Here is a 19466-nt window from a genome sequence, read left to right as displayed (position 1 = left end):
GAATTGATACATGTCTTTATTACTCTGCTTGTGTTCTATAATTTATAGCTATATATTAACACCAAAGCCTAGCTTCCTGCATTTTCCCCTGGAAGGTGGGAGGCATCATAGCATGGAGGGGAGGTTTCAAGTGAGACCTTGGAGCTAGTCAGGCCTGGATTTCTTCATCCCTCTCCTCCTCACTAGTTGTGGGACCTTATGCAAGTCACGTACCTTCTTTGAGCTGTTTTCTTCATCTGTAAACATCAGTGAAAGTACCTATACCATGGGTTAGTAGAAGGTTTAAATGAGATAATGCATCCAGTATATCTAATGCACTGCCAGGCAGCCAGTATGTGCTCAATAAATGTTACTGACATCTTTATTAAGCTCCTTGGAAAAATGCTTTGTAAATTCAAACAATTTTTGTTTCCTATCTCCCATTCTAGACTTGCCTCTAGAGACTGTTACGCACTTGGTTAAAAAATCATGTTTTTCCCCCTCAATATAAAGTAAAAGATACATAGAAAGAATGTTTGGAAAAAATACTGAAAAATCAAGGTTAAATATTTCCCATGGATTTATCATCTAAAAAAGCCATTGTTATTAGCCTTTTGGTGAATTTCTTTTTATTTTTTTTCTACTCATTTTAAAGAATATGGTTATAATCTTAGTTTATATGATTTTTGTCCTTTACTTAACACTGCATGAGCATGTTTCTCCATAAGGTATTGATTACTGTAATTAACCTTCCCTTGCTGTTACATACTTAGGTGACATCTAGTTTTTTCTGTCATAGAATGACACAGGATGTCTTTGCATATAGAAACATATCCATGTTTAGGTTTATTTTCACAGCATAGGATTCCATAAGTAACTTAAAGATTCCATAAATAAATTACGTCAGAGGGTATGAACTATTTTGCTGACTTCCTTTTTCAGAAAGTCCTAACGGTATCACAAATTTGCAGCCCATCTGAAATTTCCTAAATCAGAATTGTCATATTAAATTATGAAGGATGCTTAGAAGGGTCCTTGGGAAGTGCAGAAGCAGACATTTTGTCCCTCTTAGATGAGACTGTTTTTAGACCTTTCGTTTTAGTAGGAGGTTAAAGTCGTTTAAACTATTAAAGTTTGTTATCCTTATGTCTGCAGGAGGAAGTAGCTAAAAACTTGTTAGCTGAATTTAACTTGGGATGTGATGTTCACCAGACTGAGCATGTTTATCGAGTCTATGTGGCCACATTTCTCGGGTTTGGTGGCAATGCTGCTCGACAGAGGTACGAAGACAGAATATTTGCCAACACCATTCAAAAGAACAGGTAAAGCACCTTTCACTACTTGGCAGTCACTTGCAAACCTAGGTCTCTCCTCATAAAAAACAGACCCAGGCAAAGCGGGAAGAACTCAATTAGCAAAAGTGTGTTGCACTGTTAGCTTTTTGTTCTCCAACTAGCTGAGCAGGGAGAAGAAATGAAGGCGCATCGGGGTCCTGCCTTCGGCCTTCTGTCCCACCGTGCCCTAAAGGAGGTGCGTGCTTGCTCTCTCTCTCACCTGCATCTCAACTGATGGATTAGAAATTTCACCATCAGGCTGTAGAATAGTGTGGAGTCCTGGGTGATGCTACTCCTGATTCAGAGTCCTTGGGAAACCCAGGATCTGGAGCACAGCTGGTGTCCTGGAGGCCTCAGGCAGTGTATTCTCTTGTTGTTGCTGAGGAGATTGAAATTTGTGATATTCTGGATACTATGGATGAACCAGCCTCTGCAGCTAATTAGTGGGTACTTGTTGCTGAGGAGATTGAAATTTGTGATGTTCTGGATACTATGGATGAACCAGCCTCTGCAGCTAATTAGTGGGTAAGAACCATTGTGAAGGGAATTATTCAAGAGAAATAAATTATCTAGAAGAGTCAGAGTTAGTGGCTTTTAAATTTAGCAATAAAACTTTAAAAATTGAGTGTATGTAGAATTGTGGTATAGAAAATACGTAAAACGAAACAGCACTGTATTGGTTTAAATTGACTTTATAAGTATATAATCTATTTAGATGAATAAAAAATCGGAATCTGGGGTTATGTAAGATAACCTATTTATTACTGCGTTTTATTTATTTTGATGAAACAGTTTTGAGGAGAAAAAATCCTAATTCATGGAGCTAAGAGATTGTATACTTCCTTGATTAATGTAATCTTAATAAACCTGTGAAGGCCTGAACCTTAAAAAAGACCAAGTTGGAGCTATTCAGTACCACATTTACCACAAAGTCATGTATGTAAATAGGAAAGGCAATAAAAACCTTTTCCTATATCTCTTCCAAAAGTTAACTGGTGTTAATTATGAGATTGGTAGCCCCATGGTTTTGTATTTTTAATTTGTATTTAGCACATTTTGATATAATCATTTTTATAGTAGTCTTAAACTGGAAATATTTTACAAACGACACTTGAAACATTTTTGCAGATTCAGTGAACACCTTATTCTGAAACCTTAATTTTTACTCATTGCTTTTGATGTCAGAAAGCTTTATATAATGGACTGTTTAGTGGTACTTCTTAATTTAGATATAAAACAACTAAAAGTAATAGCATGAAATATATATCTGACTACTCTTGGAGTTTTTTTGGTGAGTTTCACTCTTGTTGCCCAGGTTAGAGTATAATGGCACTATTTCAGCTCACAGCAACCTCTGCCTCCCAGGTTCAAGCGATTCTCCTGCTTCTGCCTCTCAAGTAGCTGGGATTACAGGCATGCGCCGCCACACCTGGTGGATTTTTGTATTTTTAGTAGAGACAGGGTTTCTCCATGTTGGTCAGGCTGGTCTTGAACTCCCAACCTCAGGTGATCTGCCCACCTCGGCCTCCCAAAATGCTGGGATTAAAGCTGTGAGCCACCACGCCTGGCCAGACTTTTATAATAATTACAAACGTTTCATATGTCGTGAACTGAGCCTTGAAGTACACATTTATCTTTCTGCCATTTGTAGTGGTGATTAACTTTTTTTAATTAAGTGAACATTTTTATGGCAAAGACCTTAATTTATTACATTCAGCTGCATGATGAATAGCCCTGATCTGAGGAATATACAGCTTGTCAGTTAAGTGAAAAGTGAAAACGACTGTCAGACCATGCTTAACTCTAATAGTGAAACACCTGTCAGGCACCTGTGATTTCATAGCATCCAACACCAGCATCACTTCAGATTTTGTGAGCTCTTCTCTGTTTCTTGTTGCTTGAAGGTGTGCACACACAATAGAATGGCATGTTCATTCCCAAAAATTTCATTAGCAAGTAATAAGCCTAGTGCCTTTCAGTTAACAAAGCTAATGCTTATTTTCTCCAGGGCTTCTCAGAGCCTGTCATACAATGGAAACTGCTGTCTGCTGCACCTGGGACCCATAGTTGATGAAGAAAAAATAAGTTCAAACAGAATCATAAAAATAGACACAGGCCTTAAACATTCTGTCTTAAATTTTGAATTCATTTGCTGATCTTTTGCTCTGAACCCCGAGGTCTGTTTTTAGACTCCATCTTTTCTCCGGCATGCACTACACTCCTCATGGAGATACCAGTTTGTCTTTGTTTAAAGAATACTGAGGACTTAAATACATTTGCGAAGCAATTTGATACCAAGTCCTTCTAGACTTTTACTAATTTTTCCCAGTTTTAAAAATCTTGCCCATACCTAGTTTGACAATTTTCTACTAACTTGTCCTTACGTTTTCTAAAACATCTAACCTGCTTTTCCCAGGACCAGCTATTTTCACAGTCACGTTCTATCCAACTGTATTAGGTAAAACCACAAGCACTAGTGGCAGAAATGGAGCTGGCAGCAACGCAATGGCCTCGTGCCTGGCATCTGGGAACATCAGGCCATGTTGCCAGAATAGCCGGGTAAGCAGATAGGTTGTTTAACTGGACTCAGGTAACCTGTCTGCTGCAGGCAGGTTTGTATCCTGACTCTCCAAGAAAGTCTCAAGTGCATATTTTCCTAACTGATGATCTCGGAACCCTTTTCTGTTCCCACAGACACAGTTGACGCAGTCCTGCAGGTCTCATGGCCCACAGAGCGTATTCTGAGAAACAGTGGTTCGCAGCCACCTCTTCAAAACACAGTTTTCTGTAGGACTCACAGTGAAGTTTCTTTTTTTGCCATAGGCTCCTGGGTAAACAGACTGGTCTGACTCCTGATATGCCATACCTGGACCCCTGCCTACCCTTAGACATTAAAGATGAAATCCAGCAAAATGGACAAACCTTATACCTACGAGGGACTGGAGACTTTGACCTGTGTCGAGAGACTATCCAGCCTTTCATGAATAAAACAAACGAGACCCAGACTTCCCTCAATGGGATCTACCAGCCTCCAATTCACTTCCCGAACAGTGAATTCTATGGCTTTTCTGAATTCTACTACTGCACCGAGGATGTGTTACGCATGGGGGGAGACTACAATGCTGCTAAATTCACTAAAGCTGCAAAGGTACCCTTGAGAGGCGCCATCTGCTCCTCATGCTTTTGAGAGACCATTGTGGACAGAGATGGGTTATGTCCTCCCTTCACACTTGCAGGGAAAGACGGCATATGGAAGGCTGCACTGCAGCATGTTGGGATCCTGTTCCCTTTGGTTGGAGGGAGATTGACTAGTCACAGCAGAAATAAAAAATGTACTGTAAGCTGACTTCTGCCCACCACTCACTAGCTACCCTGGTCATCAGTTACCTCCAAATTTTACAGTCTCTTATGTCATTGTTCTGCTTTGCTGCATCTGACAGTTCTCCTGCTAGCCTTTCCCCTCCCTGACCTGCCAGGACACTCCTGTTCTTGTGTTCTCTCTGCCTTCCTGACACCCCTTAAACTTCGGTGATGCCAGACTTCCCCTCTTGGCCTCTGACCTTCAGGTTCTTGAATGGTCTCATCCATGCTTAGGATTTGCTGCTGCCTCTCAAGAAGAGGCTCCAGTCCTGACCCCTGCCTGCTACATTCCACAACTCCAGACAAACCCACCATTTTCTCTCCATTCTGTTCCTGTTGTTCTGTCTTGGTTAATGGCATCACCAACCATCCAGTCCCCCTCCCTGCAGCCTAGGAGTCATGGACTTCTCCCTCTAACCAGTTCATCCTTTTCTATACACCCCAGTGTAATCAGTCACAGTGTGGTGTTTTAGCTCCCAGGTGTTTGTCAAACCCATACAGCCACAGAGCACTGTATGCTGTAATCATGCCAGACAGCTGGCTTCCTTCACCCTCAGCCGTTTCTGTTCCTGAAGCACCTGTGCCGAGCCCTTTGCGCAGGCCTAGTGCGTTTCTCTTGTGCTCCCTGTCACACACCCAGGCCCATCTCCCACCTCTCTCAGCAGCGTCTTCATCCTCTAAATAGAAGTCGGGATGGTAGCCACCTCAAGGAGTTAAGTATTACATTGAGAAGACGCACTTACACAGCGCTCAGTAGAAGTTACTAATATTATTACAAATAACTTGAGGAAAAGTGGGATCTCTTTCCCTTCTGTTAAAGACAAAAACCTTCTGCAATCATCATTTTCTCAGTGGCTTGTACTGTGTCCTCCACAGACAGAGGACTTAGTTTGAAGTAGCTAAAATAGTGCTTCACTTTTCCAAAAATTTATGCCCATACTATATAGTCACGGAGGGAGAAACGAAACAGTTTCAGAGAGGCTGGTTGTGGACAGCAAAGTTCTCTTAACAATCCCTTGGGTAGAATGTTAAGGTAAAGCATTGTGTCTGCGAATCAGTAAGTATTCCCTGAGTGTGTGTGTGTCTTGCATTCATTGTATAAGTTAAGCTTATGTGTTTCCTAATGGGAAGGATATGCTTGTTACAAATATAAATTTGGTAAACCATTTTTAAAATGAGAATTTTAATAAGCCTTTACTAGTGATTTCTTTTGATGAATTTTTTTTTAGGATTATTGTGCAACAAAGTGGTCCATTTTGCGGGAACGCTTTGACCGAGGACTGTATGCCTCTCATGCTGACCTCCACAGGCTTAAGTAAGTACTAGAAGGCCAAGCCCCAGGTCACTCTTAGAACCTTAATGCAGTGTTGGCACCACTGGCTTGCCATACCCTGGCCTCAGTCTACCTTCTCCTCACTCACTGTTCTTCCCATCTGCTCTGGGCCCCTTTCAGACAGGACAAATACTTGTGCCCAGATGTATCCCATATCTCTTTTTTTGGGTACTTTTACTGTCTCTTCCCGCTGAAATTCCCGTTCATACCTTTGCTTGTTCAAGTCCTACCCAGACATCTAAGTCTAGCCAGAGGCCATCCCTTTCCAGTCTTCCTCTGTCCCCTCAGTCAAACTTCATCCCTTTCTCTGAGTCTCTAGAATTCATCTTACCTTGCTAATGCATTTATCATGTTTTGCTTTGTTTTTCTGTTGCTTTTTAAAAATCTCGTTTCATTGTAAGTCACGTGCAGACACTATATCTTATTAATTATTGTATCTTATTACTTGCTTAGCACAGGGCTTGGCAAAAAATAAACCTCTAATAAATATTTAGAGTCATAGAAGATCAGAGCTGAAAAGAACCTTCCTACCATCTCATTTTATAATAAACTGAGGTACAAAGATTGGAACCTGCTATTCATTCGAGGAGTACATGGTGAAATGCCTGAGGGAAAAGTAACCTGTCTCAGGAATATCTGACATTATGCCAGATATTGATTTTGACAGGTGAACTGCTCCGTGTTGTGGGACCAGGGATGTGAAACACAGGCAGTTGGTTTGGGGGACCTGGCCTGAGGAAGCCCCTATCCCACCCCACGGCTGTCCACAGAGGGAAGGTCTGTGTGTGTGTGGTGCCATCTTGGCAGAGCGAGTCAGCCTGACTGGCCTTCGTGCTTGCTGTCTGTAGGTATCAGTGCTTCAAGTCTGCATGGATGTTTGAGGTGTTTCATCGGGGGTTTTCGTTTCCTGTCAACTATAAAAACCTAAAGACTGCCTTGCAAGTTTATGACAAGGAAGTTCAGTGGACCCTTGGAGCCATCCTCTACAGGACCCGCTTTCTACCGTTAAGGTAGGGCTGTGAATTTGGTAACGAGAATCACAAAGATGCTTTTCTGCAGCGCCTCGTGGCAACTGTGGCTTGTGGCTGTTTGGGGTGCTGCTGTTAGAGCCAGCTACGGCAGAATTGTGGGGACAGTGATGCTTGCTTTTGGTCTTCCCCTGCTCCCCACAGGGGCTTCCTCCCTTCCCACGCTACCATCCCATAATACACAGCACTCCAGTGCTACTGCCCCATGTTTGGTTATTCTCAACTGTCTGTTGCCCATCCCCTGCAAAAGGATCAGTTCTGGGTTTCTTGACCTTTATGACTGAGGTCTCTTCTCAAAATACTGTTTTTAAATGTGTACATAAATATGTAGGATTATAGAAGAAACCATCATATTGAAATAGTACTTATTAAAATATTACAGAAAACAGGGCTGGGTGCAATGGCTCACGCCTGGAATCCCAGCACTTTGGGAAGCCAAGGCGAGCAAATCACAAGGTCAGGAGTTCGAGACCATCCTGGCTAACACAGTGAAACCCCATCTCTATTAAAAATATAAAAATGAACCAGGTGTGGTGGCATGTGCCTGAAATCCCAGCTGCTCATGAGGCTGAGGCTGGAGAATTGCTTGAACCTGGGAGGCAGAGGTTGCAGTCAGCCGAGATCATGCCACTGCACTCCAGCCTAGGTGACAGGGCAATACTCCATCTTGGGGAAAAAAAAAATTTACAGAAAACAAGTTTGTGATAAAGTAATACGTGTTCTTCTTTATTAACACATTAAATAACAGGATCTGGCAGCGGAATTAGTAATTTCTGTAATTTCAGTGTAGCGATGAGCATCAGTGATATTTTGAGGCATTGATGATACTATAATGTGACATGAAAGATCTGTGATTTTCATCAGTAACAAAGTTAGTTGGCTGGTGCTGCCAACGCTAACAATAGTTTTGTCTGCATTCATGGTCAAAGAAATGCTAAACTTCAGTCAACACTTGGGTATAACAAAGATGTGCATTTTCCCCACTCATGTTTGCAGATCTGCTGTCAGTTGACCTGTGATAAGAACCCGGGTTATCTGATAGATGAGATATTCGCTCTCCCCCGCCCCCATTTAATTGAGCATTTCTCAGTAATACTTAAGGCCAGGTTAACTGCAAAAATGGTGAGTCGTGGGTGTTACTGATCACAAGCATGCAGTTTGATTCCATGTTGACTTCTGTGTGTCAGCGAAACCCTCACGGCTCTTCTAAATTCCTCTGATTTTGGTTGCCCAAATTATAATGACTTTAGAGTATATTTTCATGTGTTATCTCATTGATACTAGGAAGTCCCCTGCGTTGGACTGTTCTGTTCACTTAGAGGTCGGGTTGCAGTTCCTGTGTGCAGCTCTGGGGCCTGGGCTTTGCCATCCCCCTGTGCGCTGTTTCCACCCCTTCCCTTGCTTACTGTCCTGTTTGTTGTTTGGTGTTCACTTGGGCAGAGACATCCAGCAGGAGGCCTTCCGGGCCAGTCACACCCACTGGCGGGGCGTCTCCTTTGTCTACAACCACTACCTGTTCTCTGGCTGCTTCCTGGTGGTGCTGCTGGCCATCCTGCTGTACCTGCTGCGGCTGAGGCGCATCCACCGGCGCACTGTCCGGAGCAGCTCGGCCGCCACCCTCTGGATGGAGGAGGGCCTTCCTGCCCAGAACCCCGCCGGGACCTTGTGATCCGGCTCACAGCTCCATGAAGACACGAAAGGAAAAGCCATTTTTGCCTCAGGGTTTCTCCTCTTTCTTTTCCTGTGGTTTTGTTTTTTCTTTCCCTTTTTTGTTCCTCTAAACAAAAACAAAATCCATTGTTTGTAAGCCCTGCTGACTAGAAGTACTGTGTTTAGCCATTTTAGGTAAAGCTTTAAATTGAGGAGTGAGGAAGAGGGAAATTCACTTGATTTTTGCTGCATAGGATATCTGCCAAAAATAAATGAGATTTCTGGGGTTTCTTTAAGGAATGTTAAATTTAAACAAATGCACTTTGATACCAGAGGGACATGGAAAGACACATTCTCTCAGTGAAGAGGGGACTGAATAGTGATGCTTTTATAGAACCAAAAAACTTAACTGCCTGAAATGAGAATCCTCTTTTCTCTCTAGCTTGAAAGATCTAACCTGAAGAAGGTGACGTTTATTTTTTATTTATTGTTCAGGTCTGTTGCTATATATGTTTTCTTTGCAGAGGTACATTTTTTAAACCATTTGTATCCCAAACAGAGAAATATAGGCACCAGGAGATAACCAGTTATAAAAGTGAGAGTGAACTATCGACTAGAGCTTTGTATGAGTGTGTGAAAAATCCCAAGGAACCAGAGTGAGGGAAGGCAGTGCCGGCTGTCTACAAACGCACTTCAGAATTTACTGGTTCATTTTATTCAGAAAAATCCTTGTTACTGTTATCTTTTCCTGAGCACAGGTAATTACTGTCCTTATTCCGTATTTCAGTGGCATTAGAACACTTTGGTTTTGAAAGAATTGGAAAATTCCTGAAGTTTCACCAGTTTCGGTTTTATTAGAACTAGAGCACATGCTCACTTCTTCTTCAGTAGTTCTCAGTAGTGCTTTTGCTGAATTGTGCCTCAGTTTCTTCCAGCTTCCAACTGCTGTTTCCCCCACCCGCTTAGTTAAAAGTCATCTCAGCTTTTAATTGTACTGGGAGAACCCGTGCATAGCCCGCCGAGTGCTCTTCCTTACTGCTGTGGCCGAGGCTGTTGTTGGCGGTGCCACCGTACACCCAGAAGGGAAGAGTCTGCATCCAACACAGGAAGTAAATTCACATTTTGAAGGAAACAAATTTGACATTTTAAGCCAAAATCTAAAAAAGACAACTGGATTGGCATATGTGAGATTGGTTGTTTTTCACCTATTTATTTAGTTTAGAAGTTTGGGGAATTCTCGTACAGTTGTTTTAGGTGCAGTTTGTTTTGTGCAGGTGTCTGTATGTGCTGTTCCCTAACTCCAGAACAGTTAAATTCATGTAGTTGGTAGCAGATTAGTACCCAGAAGTGGGGTTGTTGCTATAACAGATAACTGAGGATCTGGAAGTGGCTTTGCAACCAGGTACTGGGCAGAGGCTAGAAGAGCTTGAAGGAACAGGAGAGAAAAGGCCTGTATTGCCGCCGACTGAGCACTAGGGGCAGTTCTGCTGAGGGGTCAGAAGAAAAGACTATGGAAATTCTGTCCCAGTATGGCTCAAACTGCCCCAGGTGCGGCTTAACCTGCCTCTCTGGAAGATAAAATGCATCTAACTAATCCTTGAGGCAAGAGCTGTGGGGGCATGGCTCCCTCCACTTATATTTGAAAGCATGTTGCCAGCAGCCTGGGAACCCAGGCAGAGGCTTGTCACGGGGCAGAGGCTGGAGCCGGTTCATCTCCAGCAGTGCCTTGTACAGCTGCAGGGTCTCACGGTTGTCCAGGTTGTTATCGGGCTCCTGAGGAGGCTCTGCCTGTCTGGATTTGCCTGCATCATATTTGTGCTTCATGGTCAAAGCTGTTAAGAAAGGGGGCAGGCTTCTGGCTACCTAGTGAGTTGGTCTTGGCCACCCCCCTGCGACTCTTCCTAGAGGAGCCATGGGTCATTGGTGGAGGCTTCAGGGAGCTAGGGACAGAGTTACTAGGGGTTCGCAGCAGAGATAAAAAGAAGGAAAGGAAGGGGCCACAAAGGGGTGAAGTGGGCGGATGGGCACCCTAGGGAGTTAGGGGACCCCCGCCTTCCAGCTCTGGGCATAAAAGAGTTAGTCACCTACCTGATGGTCCTGAAACAAGGGCTGAGAAAACCTCAGTCCTTCAGCTGAGAGGCAGTAGTAGATTTGCCATTTTTAAGCAGTTATCTAAGAAAAAAAGGTGACAGATCTGTAACAGACACACTATATGTGGCCTGTAAAGCCTGGAATATTTACTAAAATATTTACAGAAAAAGTTTGCTGGTCCTTGTGAGAACAGTGCAGCTCAGAAAAGGATATAGACAGCAGCATCCTCTTCAATCAGGGATGCAGTTTCCATTCGTGGGCATAAAAAGATGGACAGAGAAGTAACCAAACTTCAATCTTAAAATATTTGTTTATGCACCAGAATTTCACATCTTCTTTTTAGTTCTAGATTATTTTCAGGATGAATTTTCAAACAAACCAAGAAACCTGCCCCTCAAAATTTTTTAAAAAGAGACCACTCAAGGGAGTTCATTATGCTGTGTTGAGATGTCTGCAGTCACAGCAAATCACATTCCATAGAAGGTCTCATGGAGGTGAAGACAGCCAGGTGCTTTCTCTAAGATACGGGGTGGGTGAGAGACAAGCCAGGTAGGAGCTTAATTCAAGAGAAGAATTCTTATCAAGAGCTGGCCTGAGAAGGCAATAAACTCTGTGTACTTGTGATAGAAAGCAGAAGAGAGGCCGGGCGCGGTGGCTGATGCCTGTAATCCCACCACTCTGGGAAGCCGAGGCGGATGCATTACCTGAGGTTGGGAGTTCGAGACCAGCCTGACCAATATGGAGAAACCCCATCTCTACTAAAAATACAAAATTAGGCGTCGTGGCGCATGCCTGTAATCCCAGCTACTCGGGAGGCTGAGGCAGGAGAATCACTTGAACCTGGGAGGTGGAGGTTGTGGTGAGCCAAGATCACACGACTGCACTGCAGCCTGGGCAACAAGAGCGAAACTCCCTCTCCAACCAAAAAAAAGGAAAAGAAAGCAGAAGAAATTGGACTAGGAACTTGCCCAAAGCTTTGCCAAAGAAAAGTATTGTGTTTGATTTTGGTAGAAACATGCTAGCAGTAAATGCTTATGTTTCATGGCCATATCATGGGCTTCTCATTTTTAAACCTCCAGGGGACATTCTCAGAGATTCCACAGTCCCTCTGGGGACATTACAGTAGAAGAGTGACACATGGACCTGTCCAGTGCTTTTTGCCCATGTTCATCCTAAGCTCTGGCTCTAGGCAGTGCTTTCTGACCTGTGTGGAGTGAAGGCGCTGCTGGTGGCTGAGGCCAGTGACACGGGGGCCCTGCCCAGCCACCCTGAAGGCTGGGTAGGCCCCTTTTTTCACCATCAGTTTTACGCACCTGTGCACTCTAGATTAACAAACTCTGGATGAGCAGATACTTACATTTTAAACTGAGACCTACACAGAGTAGTTTTCCTTACAAGGAGCATATATCACTTAGCAAGAAACTAAAAATGGCAAATGAGTTTTCCACACTTTAGGAAAACAATCAGCTTTAGAATTCTGTGCGGTCGTGTGCAATGCAGCAAAACTACCTTTCAGTAAATTATTTATTTATTTTGGTGTTTTGTTTCTTTTGATACTGAGTTTCCCTTTCAATAATGAATGATGTGACCAACCAAGGAGAATCTATTGTTCTGTACTAAAATCCCGTTTTACAGTTAGGAATTATAAAAAGCAAGGGAGCGTCTTTAAATGTTTTTTGTTTAAGTGATGTCTTCCATCCAAAGTAAGAATAATTCTCTTGGAAGGTCCTTGTCGTGTCATGTCACTTGCTGTATGTGGCAGCCTTAATTAGCACACTTGGGTATTGAAAATCAATAAAATGAAAGTTCATCATCCCGTGGCCTGTAGACTGTGTGGGATGTTTTCTTGTCATTTTTGAATCTTCTTATTCATTAGAAGGATGAGTTGAACTTGAGTCTAAATTCAATGGAATATATTGTCTGAATCTGATGCACCCTCTTTGCATATGTTGTGTTGGGTGTGCATACAGTGAAGCACAACTGTGTGGGTTGTGGAGAGGGAGTCCACACGCTCTGCAGTTCAGAAACCAGATAGTTCACAGGTAGTGACCAACCCACTACTTGTGATGTTAAGCCATTCGCCAACAATATTTGCCACTCTGAGATGACTGTTTGTAAGTTCATCATTTTAAGGACCTACTTGCGTATAGAAAAAGAAATAAAATTAACCAACTCTTATGTATTTTATAGTAACAGCAAATGCTGACTTTATATTATACCATTTTGCACTTTGATCTAAGCTTAGCACCTTTGGCATATTTCCAGAAAATTATGACTCATTATTAATGTTACGCGTTACTGATCTGGAAGATGAAATTAGACGCTAAGCACATTTCTCAGCCGTTGCGGAATACATAGATGTTCTCCTGGAGGAGGAGGTAGGCCTGAGCCATAACCTGAAAATAGATGATAGAGACAGATGGGAAGGGAAGGGGACCAGCTGTTAGGACCAACAAAAATAAAGGCCTGAGAGTGTTGGAGAGGAGAGGGAAGCGGAAAACAAAATGAGAGAACACAGTGAGCAAAGTGAGCTCAAGAGGGTGCTCAAGCCATTGACCGCCAGGAAAACAGGACACAGTGTTAAAACAGAACTTAAATAATTTTTGAGGCAGTGCAATAAATACCGGACTTTTTGCCTGAGTATAAATATGTTAAAATGTCTACGATGGCAAAAGACATCTAAATGTTTATTCTACTTGGTGGAAGAGAAGTCAGTGCCTATTTCCAACAGCTAACCATGTTAACAGGTCTGAAAAGCTATAGTTCTGTGTTTTTGTTTTTAGTCTGTTTCCATTAGTCCTATGAAGTGCCATGCACCCTGTAAAGTTTTTTTGAGATCCTGAAACGCTAATGGTTTGCACAGAGGGGTCGTGGTGCTCACCCTGGGTTGGGAGGAGAGAGAAGTGCAGGTCACCTCTGTCAGAGTCAAAGTGTCTTCTTTTGGAAACGTCATGAAAAGACAAAGGAGTGCCCTACTAATCCCAAAGCACGCCTTAGCAGAGTGGTGGTCTGCCTGGAGCATCAGTGTCAGGATGAAAGGCAGTCCTGTGGGAGTCTTCCCGGCCCCGCCTTGTCTGGGAGCCTGTGGCCCTCTGATCCCACTTCCTCCTAACGAAAGAAGAGTGTGTCGTTGATGTGTTTTCTTTTGCTTTTAGTCAGGCTAGTCCCCATTCCCCGTGCTGTCCTCCCTCTTTCTATTAATAGATCCATTAAGGTTGACTGAGACCTGCTGCAGGGACACTAGGGGCACTTTGGCCTTCGATCTTTGCCCTTCACCTTTGACACCATTTGGCAGGTGAATGATATCTGGGCTCCAGACTTCATGGCCACTTAAACATTTCTGTCAACAGCCTGTGTCTGTTTGGTGGAAGAGGCGCAAACAAGAAAGCTAGACCTTCAGAAGGATTTCTGTCCTGAGTAAAGGACTGAAAGCTCCTCACTGAACACAATGGCGACAGGCACAAAAGACAGGCTTCTTGTTTAAATATGTAAACTCAAAAGACGGAGGTAAAAGGACTTTTTTTCCCTCCAGTTCAGCCAGTCATCAGACATTTCAGGCATCTCGTGTTTTGTCAAGGGATTGGGATTCCAGTGGCCCCTGTTTGACTGGAAGGGGAAAAGCTGGTCTGTGGCAAGGTCATCAGAACACAAAGGAGCAGCTTAGAATCCCCAATGTGGGTCTTTCATTGTGTTGTTTCTAAAACGTCCCATCCCGGCTGTTCTTGCTGTTCTCTCAGGCTTCTAATTGGGAGTGTGAATACCACCTTTCACCCTTTTTTGCCTTCATGAGAATCAAGAGTTTGAAGTGTTCGGTTCTAAAAATATCAATCATCTTATTCTTGCCTGTGATTACATAAGAGTTAAAAGCCAAGGACCAGACTTAGCACTTCCTTCTAAGGTTGCTTCTTCTCCACCTGGCCCAAGCTTTAATACCCAGATTTTAGACTCAAAATACTTAAACATTTAGCGGGCTCTCCTCAGCCTTGTAAAGTTTGTTGACGCTGGTCATGGCAGCACAGGAGAATTTTCTGGAAGTTCCTGGGGGTTTCCTGTAATGTTCCAATTACACTTTAAAATCCTCTCCCACCTCCCGTGGCCCTGTTGTCTATCAGTGTATCTGTTTCCGCCCTAAATGCCCTTGAACATGGACCGTGACAGGTCCTGTGTTTACTTTCTGTGTTTCTACATTTATAACCCAATAAAGAAGACACTGTGTAGTACACAGTATTTCATAAATATTTGTAAACTAATCAAAATCTGGTTTCTTTCACAAATCACCTCTTTAGGTTTCTAGAATTTGTGAAACAAATCTTTTAAAAATCTTTTCTTCTCGACCTTTGCTGTTCTTTCCAGATGTGCAGTTTTTGTGTGGTTTTAAAACCGTATGCAATGTGTCATGCAGGGCGGGATGGATCCCAGGCCTCTGAGTCTCAATCCTCCATTCACTTCCTCCCTCCACCAAAGTTTGTTAAGGGAGGGTTGCATCTTAAAGCTGTATTTAGAAAAACTTCAGAAAACCAAATTTACCTCAAGTAGTTTCCTTTCTTCGTAACCTGTTCAGGCTTGACAAAAAGGAAGAAGAACTCCCAGAATTAGGTCGTAATAATAGAGGCAAAGGAAGATTGATATTTTCTGAAGCCCTGCTTACAGAAAATAGTTACTACATATTTATTTTATTCTAAGCATAGCTTCAGATTGTTTTTCATTCTAAGTTGTCCTTAAAAGTCACTTTTAAACCTCACAAGAAGCACCAAATGTAAGGGGGACAAGATGGATTTGACTACATCTAAAATAAGGCTTTCTGTTCAACAGGCATCATCATCAGAGCTAACAGATGGCAGACCAAGAAGGTATTTGCAGTGACTAAAATGGAAAAGGGATTAAAAGGTACAAAGTTTCTTGCAAACAACAAGAAAAAGGAAATCCAAAAGAAAAGAAAACACCCATGGATATTAATAGCTGATTCACAGCAGGGGAAGCCCAAATGGTGAAAAAGAGGTAAACTAAGAGAGCCAAAGAAAGGTACATGTAAATTAAGAGCCCCTACCTTACACCCTTCAGAATTGCCAGACTTCAAGTGCTGGCAGTGATGCAAGGCCCGGACTCAAATATTGCTGGTGGTAGTGCAAACTGCAATGCATACCCCAGAAGGGGGGCTGGCAGCACTTAAAAGCAGCATGTGTGCCCTGTGATTCAGAGAGACACTTGCACGTGGCTCTCTGGAGAGATTTCTACCTGGGCCCATGCATGGACTTAGGGAAGGATGCCTTTGGCAATGATTTTGAGTGACTGTGTTGTTGGAGGTAAACAAGGTCTTGGACAAGTCAAAGATGGCAGGTGCGTACCATGGAATACTGTGTAGCCATAAGACACAGAACTAGAACTATGAACAGCAAAGCAGGTGGCTCTTAAAAATAGTGTTGAATACTGAAAGCAAGAAATGAGATTTGTTGCATAATGCCATTATGTAAATGTAGGGCACACAACACGGTATGTCCTGTGAGGATGTGCACATTTTGACTCAAATACATTAAAATGGATGTTATGGGGACACAGATTAGTTATGAAAGGAGGATAAAAGATAAAACTGATCTCCTCGTTTTGGGGTGACCTCACATCCCAGTGAGCCCTCTCAGTTCAGGGCCAGGGGAGATGATTGGTTATCCCATCCCAACTCAACCCAGGCTGTTTTCAGCACGGCAGCCTGATAAGGCATGATTCATACCTTGAAGTTGTTAGGCAAAAGCCCTCCACTCAGTTCTGTATTTGACTCAGGAAGAGCCGAAGTCTTTATAATGACCTAGGCAGCCCTGCACTGTGGCCTCCCACTCCACACCGTTCTGACCGCAGTCCTCATTTCTCTCCACAACTCATTCTGCTCCAGCCATCCTGGCCTCAGGGCCCTCCCAGGAATTTCCATCCCCCTCACCCTGCTCCACGTTCCCCCTCTGTGGTGCTTGTGGCCTTAGATCTAGCACACTCTGTGTTCATTACGTTCCATGTAAGGCTGTCCCTACTACCCTACTAGAACATGATCCAGTGTCCATTTTCATGTTGTATCCCCAGGCACAGGATCTGATACACAGGAGACGTTCGTTCAATACATATCTCTAGAATGAATGAACAAGGCAGGATCCTTAAAGCGAGGGGGAATGACCAGGCTGAGAACTGAGGAGAGAGCATGCTAAACTCTACGGTCTGGACCCAGGGATAGGGGCAGGAAATATGGCACCACCTCCTTGCTTTATTGGAGGGAAAGAAGGTGCTTCTTGTGCAGAACTGTCATCATAACAGAATGATAGCTTATCACACGCAGGTGCTGTTCTAGCTCTTTGTTAGCTTACATAATCCCTGTATTGGTCCGTTTTCACACCACTCTAAAGAACTTCCCAAGACTGAGTAATTGATAAAGGAGAGGTTTAATTGACTCACAGATCAGCATGGGTGGGGAGGCCTCAGAAAACTTACAATCATGGCAGAAGGTGAAAGCAGAGAAGCAAGACACCTTCACAAGGTGGCAGGAGAGAGAATGCAGAAAGAACTACCAAACACAGATAAAACCATCAGATCTAGAGATAACTCTATCATTTGAACAGCACAGGGCAAACCACACTCATGATTCAGTTACCCCCACCTGGCCTCTCCCTTGACGTGGAGATTATAATGCAAGATGAGATTTGGGTGGGGGCGCAAAGCCTAACCATGTTAATCCGCAAAACAACACCATGAGGAGGTGCTTTGATCACCCTCACTTTACAAGTGGAGAAACAGATGTGGGAAGGTCACATAACTTGGCCAAGGTACCCAACTGGCCGGAGGTGGGGCTGGGATTTGAATGCAGGCAGCCTGGCTCCAGTCTGTACTCCTGGGCTGCACTGTCCAATATGACGGCCACCGGCCACACGAAACAGGCCAATTCAAACTGAGATGAGCTCTAAGTATAAAATACACAGCAGATTTCAAAGACTTCATATAAATAAATAGTTTCTTCACGTTAGGTACATGAGACATGATAATATTTTAGGTATATTGAGTTAAATGAAATGTTATTGGATTAACATCACCTGTTTCTAACTTTTTATTTTTATGTAATAATTTTTTGAGATGGAGTCTCACCCTGTCGCCCAGGCTGGAGTGCAATGGCGTGATTCAGACCTTGGCTCACTGCAACCTCCAATTCCCAGGTTCTAACGATTCTCATGCCTCAGCTTCCTGAGTAGCTGGGATTACTGGCACCTGCCACCATGCCCAGCTAATTTTTGTATTTTTAGTAGAAACAGGGTTTCACCATGTTGGCCAGGCTGGTCTCAAACTCCTGACCTCATGATCTGCCTGCCTTTGCCTCCCAAAGTGCTGGGATTACAGGCTTGAGCCACCACGCTCGGCCTCTTTCTGCATTTTCAATGTGTATACTACACAACTCATAAATTGCCTGTGTGGCTCGTGGTATATTTTTTTTAGACAGAGCTGCCCTCAGACCTTGCTTCTCAAAGTGTGGTCCCTGAATCAGCGGCATCAGCATCATTGAAGTCTGACAGAAGTGCCAGATCTCAGACTTGGTCTCAGACCTCTTGAATGAAATTCTTCATTTTGCCGGTTTTCAAGGTCACTCATAATGCATGCTCACATTTGAAAAATGCCGTTCCAGACCAAGTCAGCAATTTTTTTCTCTACAGGGCCAGATAGTAAATATTTTAGCTTTGCAGGTCACATACCTTCTCTCCAAAACTCATCTCACTGTTTCTATAATACGAAATGAGCCATAATACGCACGCGAATATGGGTTCCACCCATGGGCCGTAGTTTGCCTACCCCTACTCTAGCGCTGGCTAATACTAGGGAAGAACATCCCACCTCCACGGTGCTACCCTCTGCCTTTCATTTCCTTCCAGACCCCTCTTCTGAGTTCTTTATGTCTGTTTCCTACCTGATGTTACTTAGCTTTCCCAGAGGGGCCAGGCGTGGTGGTTGGCACCTGTAATCTTAGCACTTTGGGAGGCTGAGGCAGATGGATCATCTGAGGGCAGGAGATTTAATTTATAAATTAAATGTATAATTTAATTTTTTATTTAAAAAAATACCTCAGGGGCCTCCAGGGATCCTTTAAGAGAAAACAGTTCCAATTCCCAACATGGAACGTGCATGGAAGAAAGGGAAACCGTGTTCAGAGACTGATGGCGCATTGGATTGAGGATCCCGGGCTGGTTTCCTGGCAACAAAGGGAGACTGGGGATGGGCCTCTGACTAGACGCAGTGCTGACTACTGATTCTCCTTGGGTTGCTCCTCTCTTAATAATCACACCTAATAATGATGGAACAATTTTCTCTTGTTAGGACACATTCACATTTAATTTATTTGGCTTCCTTAATAGCTTTGTGAGCTATGTAAGGGATATAAAATTATATCTCAATCTACAAAAAAGAACACCAAGATTCAGGGAAAATAGGACAATGCCATTTCTACAGTGAGGGGGAGGCTTCGTTATCTAAGTCAGTGCCTCATTTCCTGAGGGGAAATCTAAGACTGGAATCCAAGTTGCCTGATGTCCTTGGAGCTCCCCACAATGATAAAGCTTGGTCAGTTTGGAGGAAGTAGCTCCAGCTGCTCCTGACATATCACCAGTTCTAAAAAATGAGAATAAAAAGGCAAATAAGGACCTGGTTTTATTTTAAAAAATAGTGACCCAGCAG

General features: G+C 43.3%; 1 protein-coding gene across 6 annotated transcripts in view; it reads left to right on the top strand.

Annotated features, from left to right (window-relative positions):
* ENTPD4 (ectonucleoside triphosphate diphosphohydrolase 4) overlaps positions 1-18018 on the top strand; it is a 34881-nt gene extending 16863 nt beyond the window's left edge. For 4 of the 6 annotated variants that reach the window (XM_012435233.2, XM_012435235.2, XM_012435234.2 and 1 more), the window contains 5 exons: positions 1135-1301; positions 4137-4461; positions 5903-5988; positions 6855-7016; positions 8475-12595. In XM_012435233.2, the coding sequence (XP_012290656.1) occupies positions 1135-1301; positions 4137-4461; positions 5903-5988; positions 6855-7016; positions 8475-8703 (969 nt within the window). In that variant the 3' untranslated portion in view covers positions 8704-12595. Of the gene's footprint in view, positions 1-1134; positions 1302-4136; positions 4462-5902; positions 5989-6854; positions 7021-8474; positions 12596-15587 lie in introns of those variants that run through there. The other 2 variants (XM_012435236.3, XM_064368638.1) reach the window with 2 other exon arrangements.
* The last annotated feature ends 1448 nt before the right edge of the window (positions 18019-19466 follow it).

This window comes from Aotus nancymaae, unplaced genomic scaffold (assembly GCF_030222135.1).
Source record: "Aotus nancymaae isolate 86718 unplaced genomic scaffold, 86718_ANA_hifiasm-v0.15.2.pri h1tg000079l, whole genome shotgun sequence".
In the NCBI taxonomy this organism is placed as follows: domain Eukaryota; kingdom Metazoa; phylum Chordata; class Mammalia; order Primates; family Aotidae; genus Aotus; species Aotus nancymaae.
The sequence above is the reverse complement of the archived record's forward strand: the minus strand, read 5'-3'. Positions and strand labels throughout refer to the sequence as shown.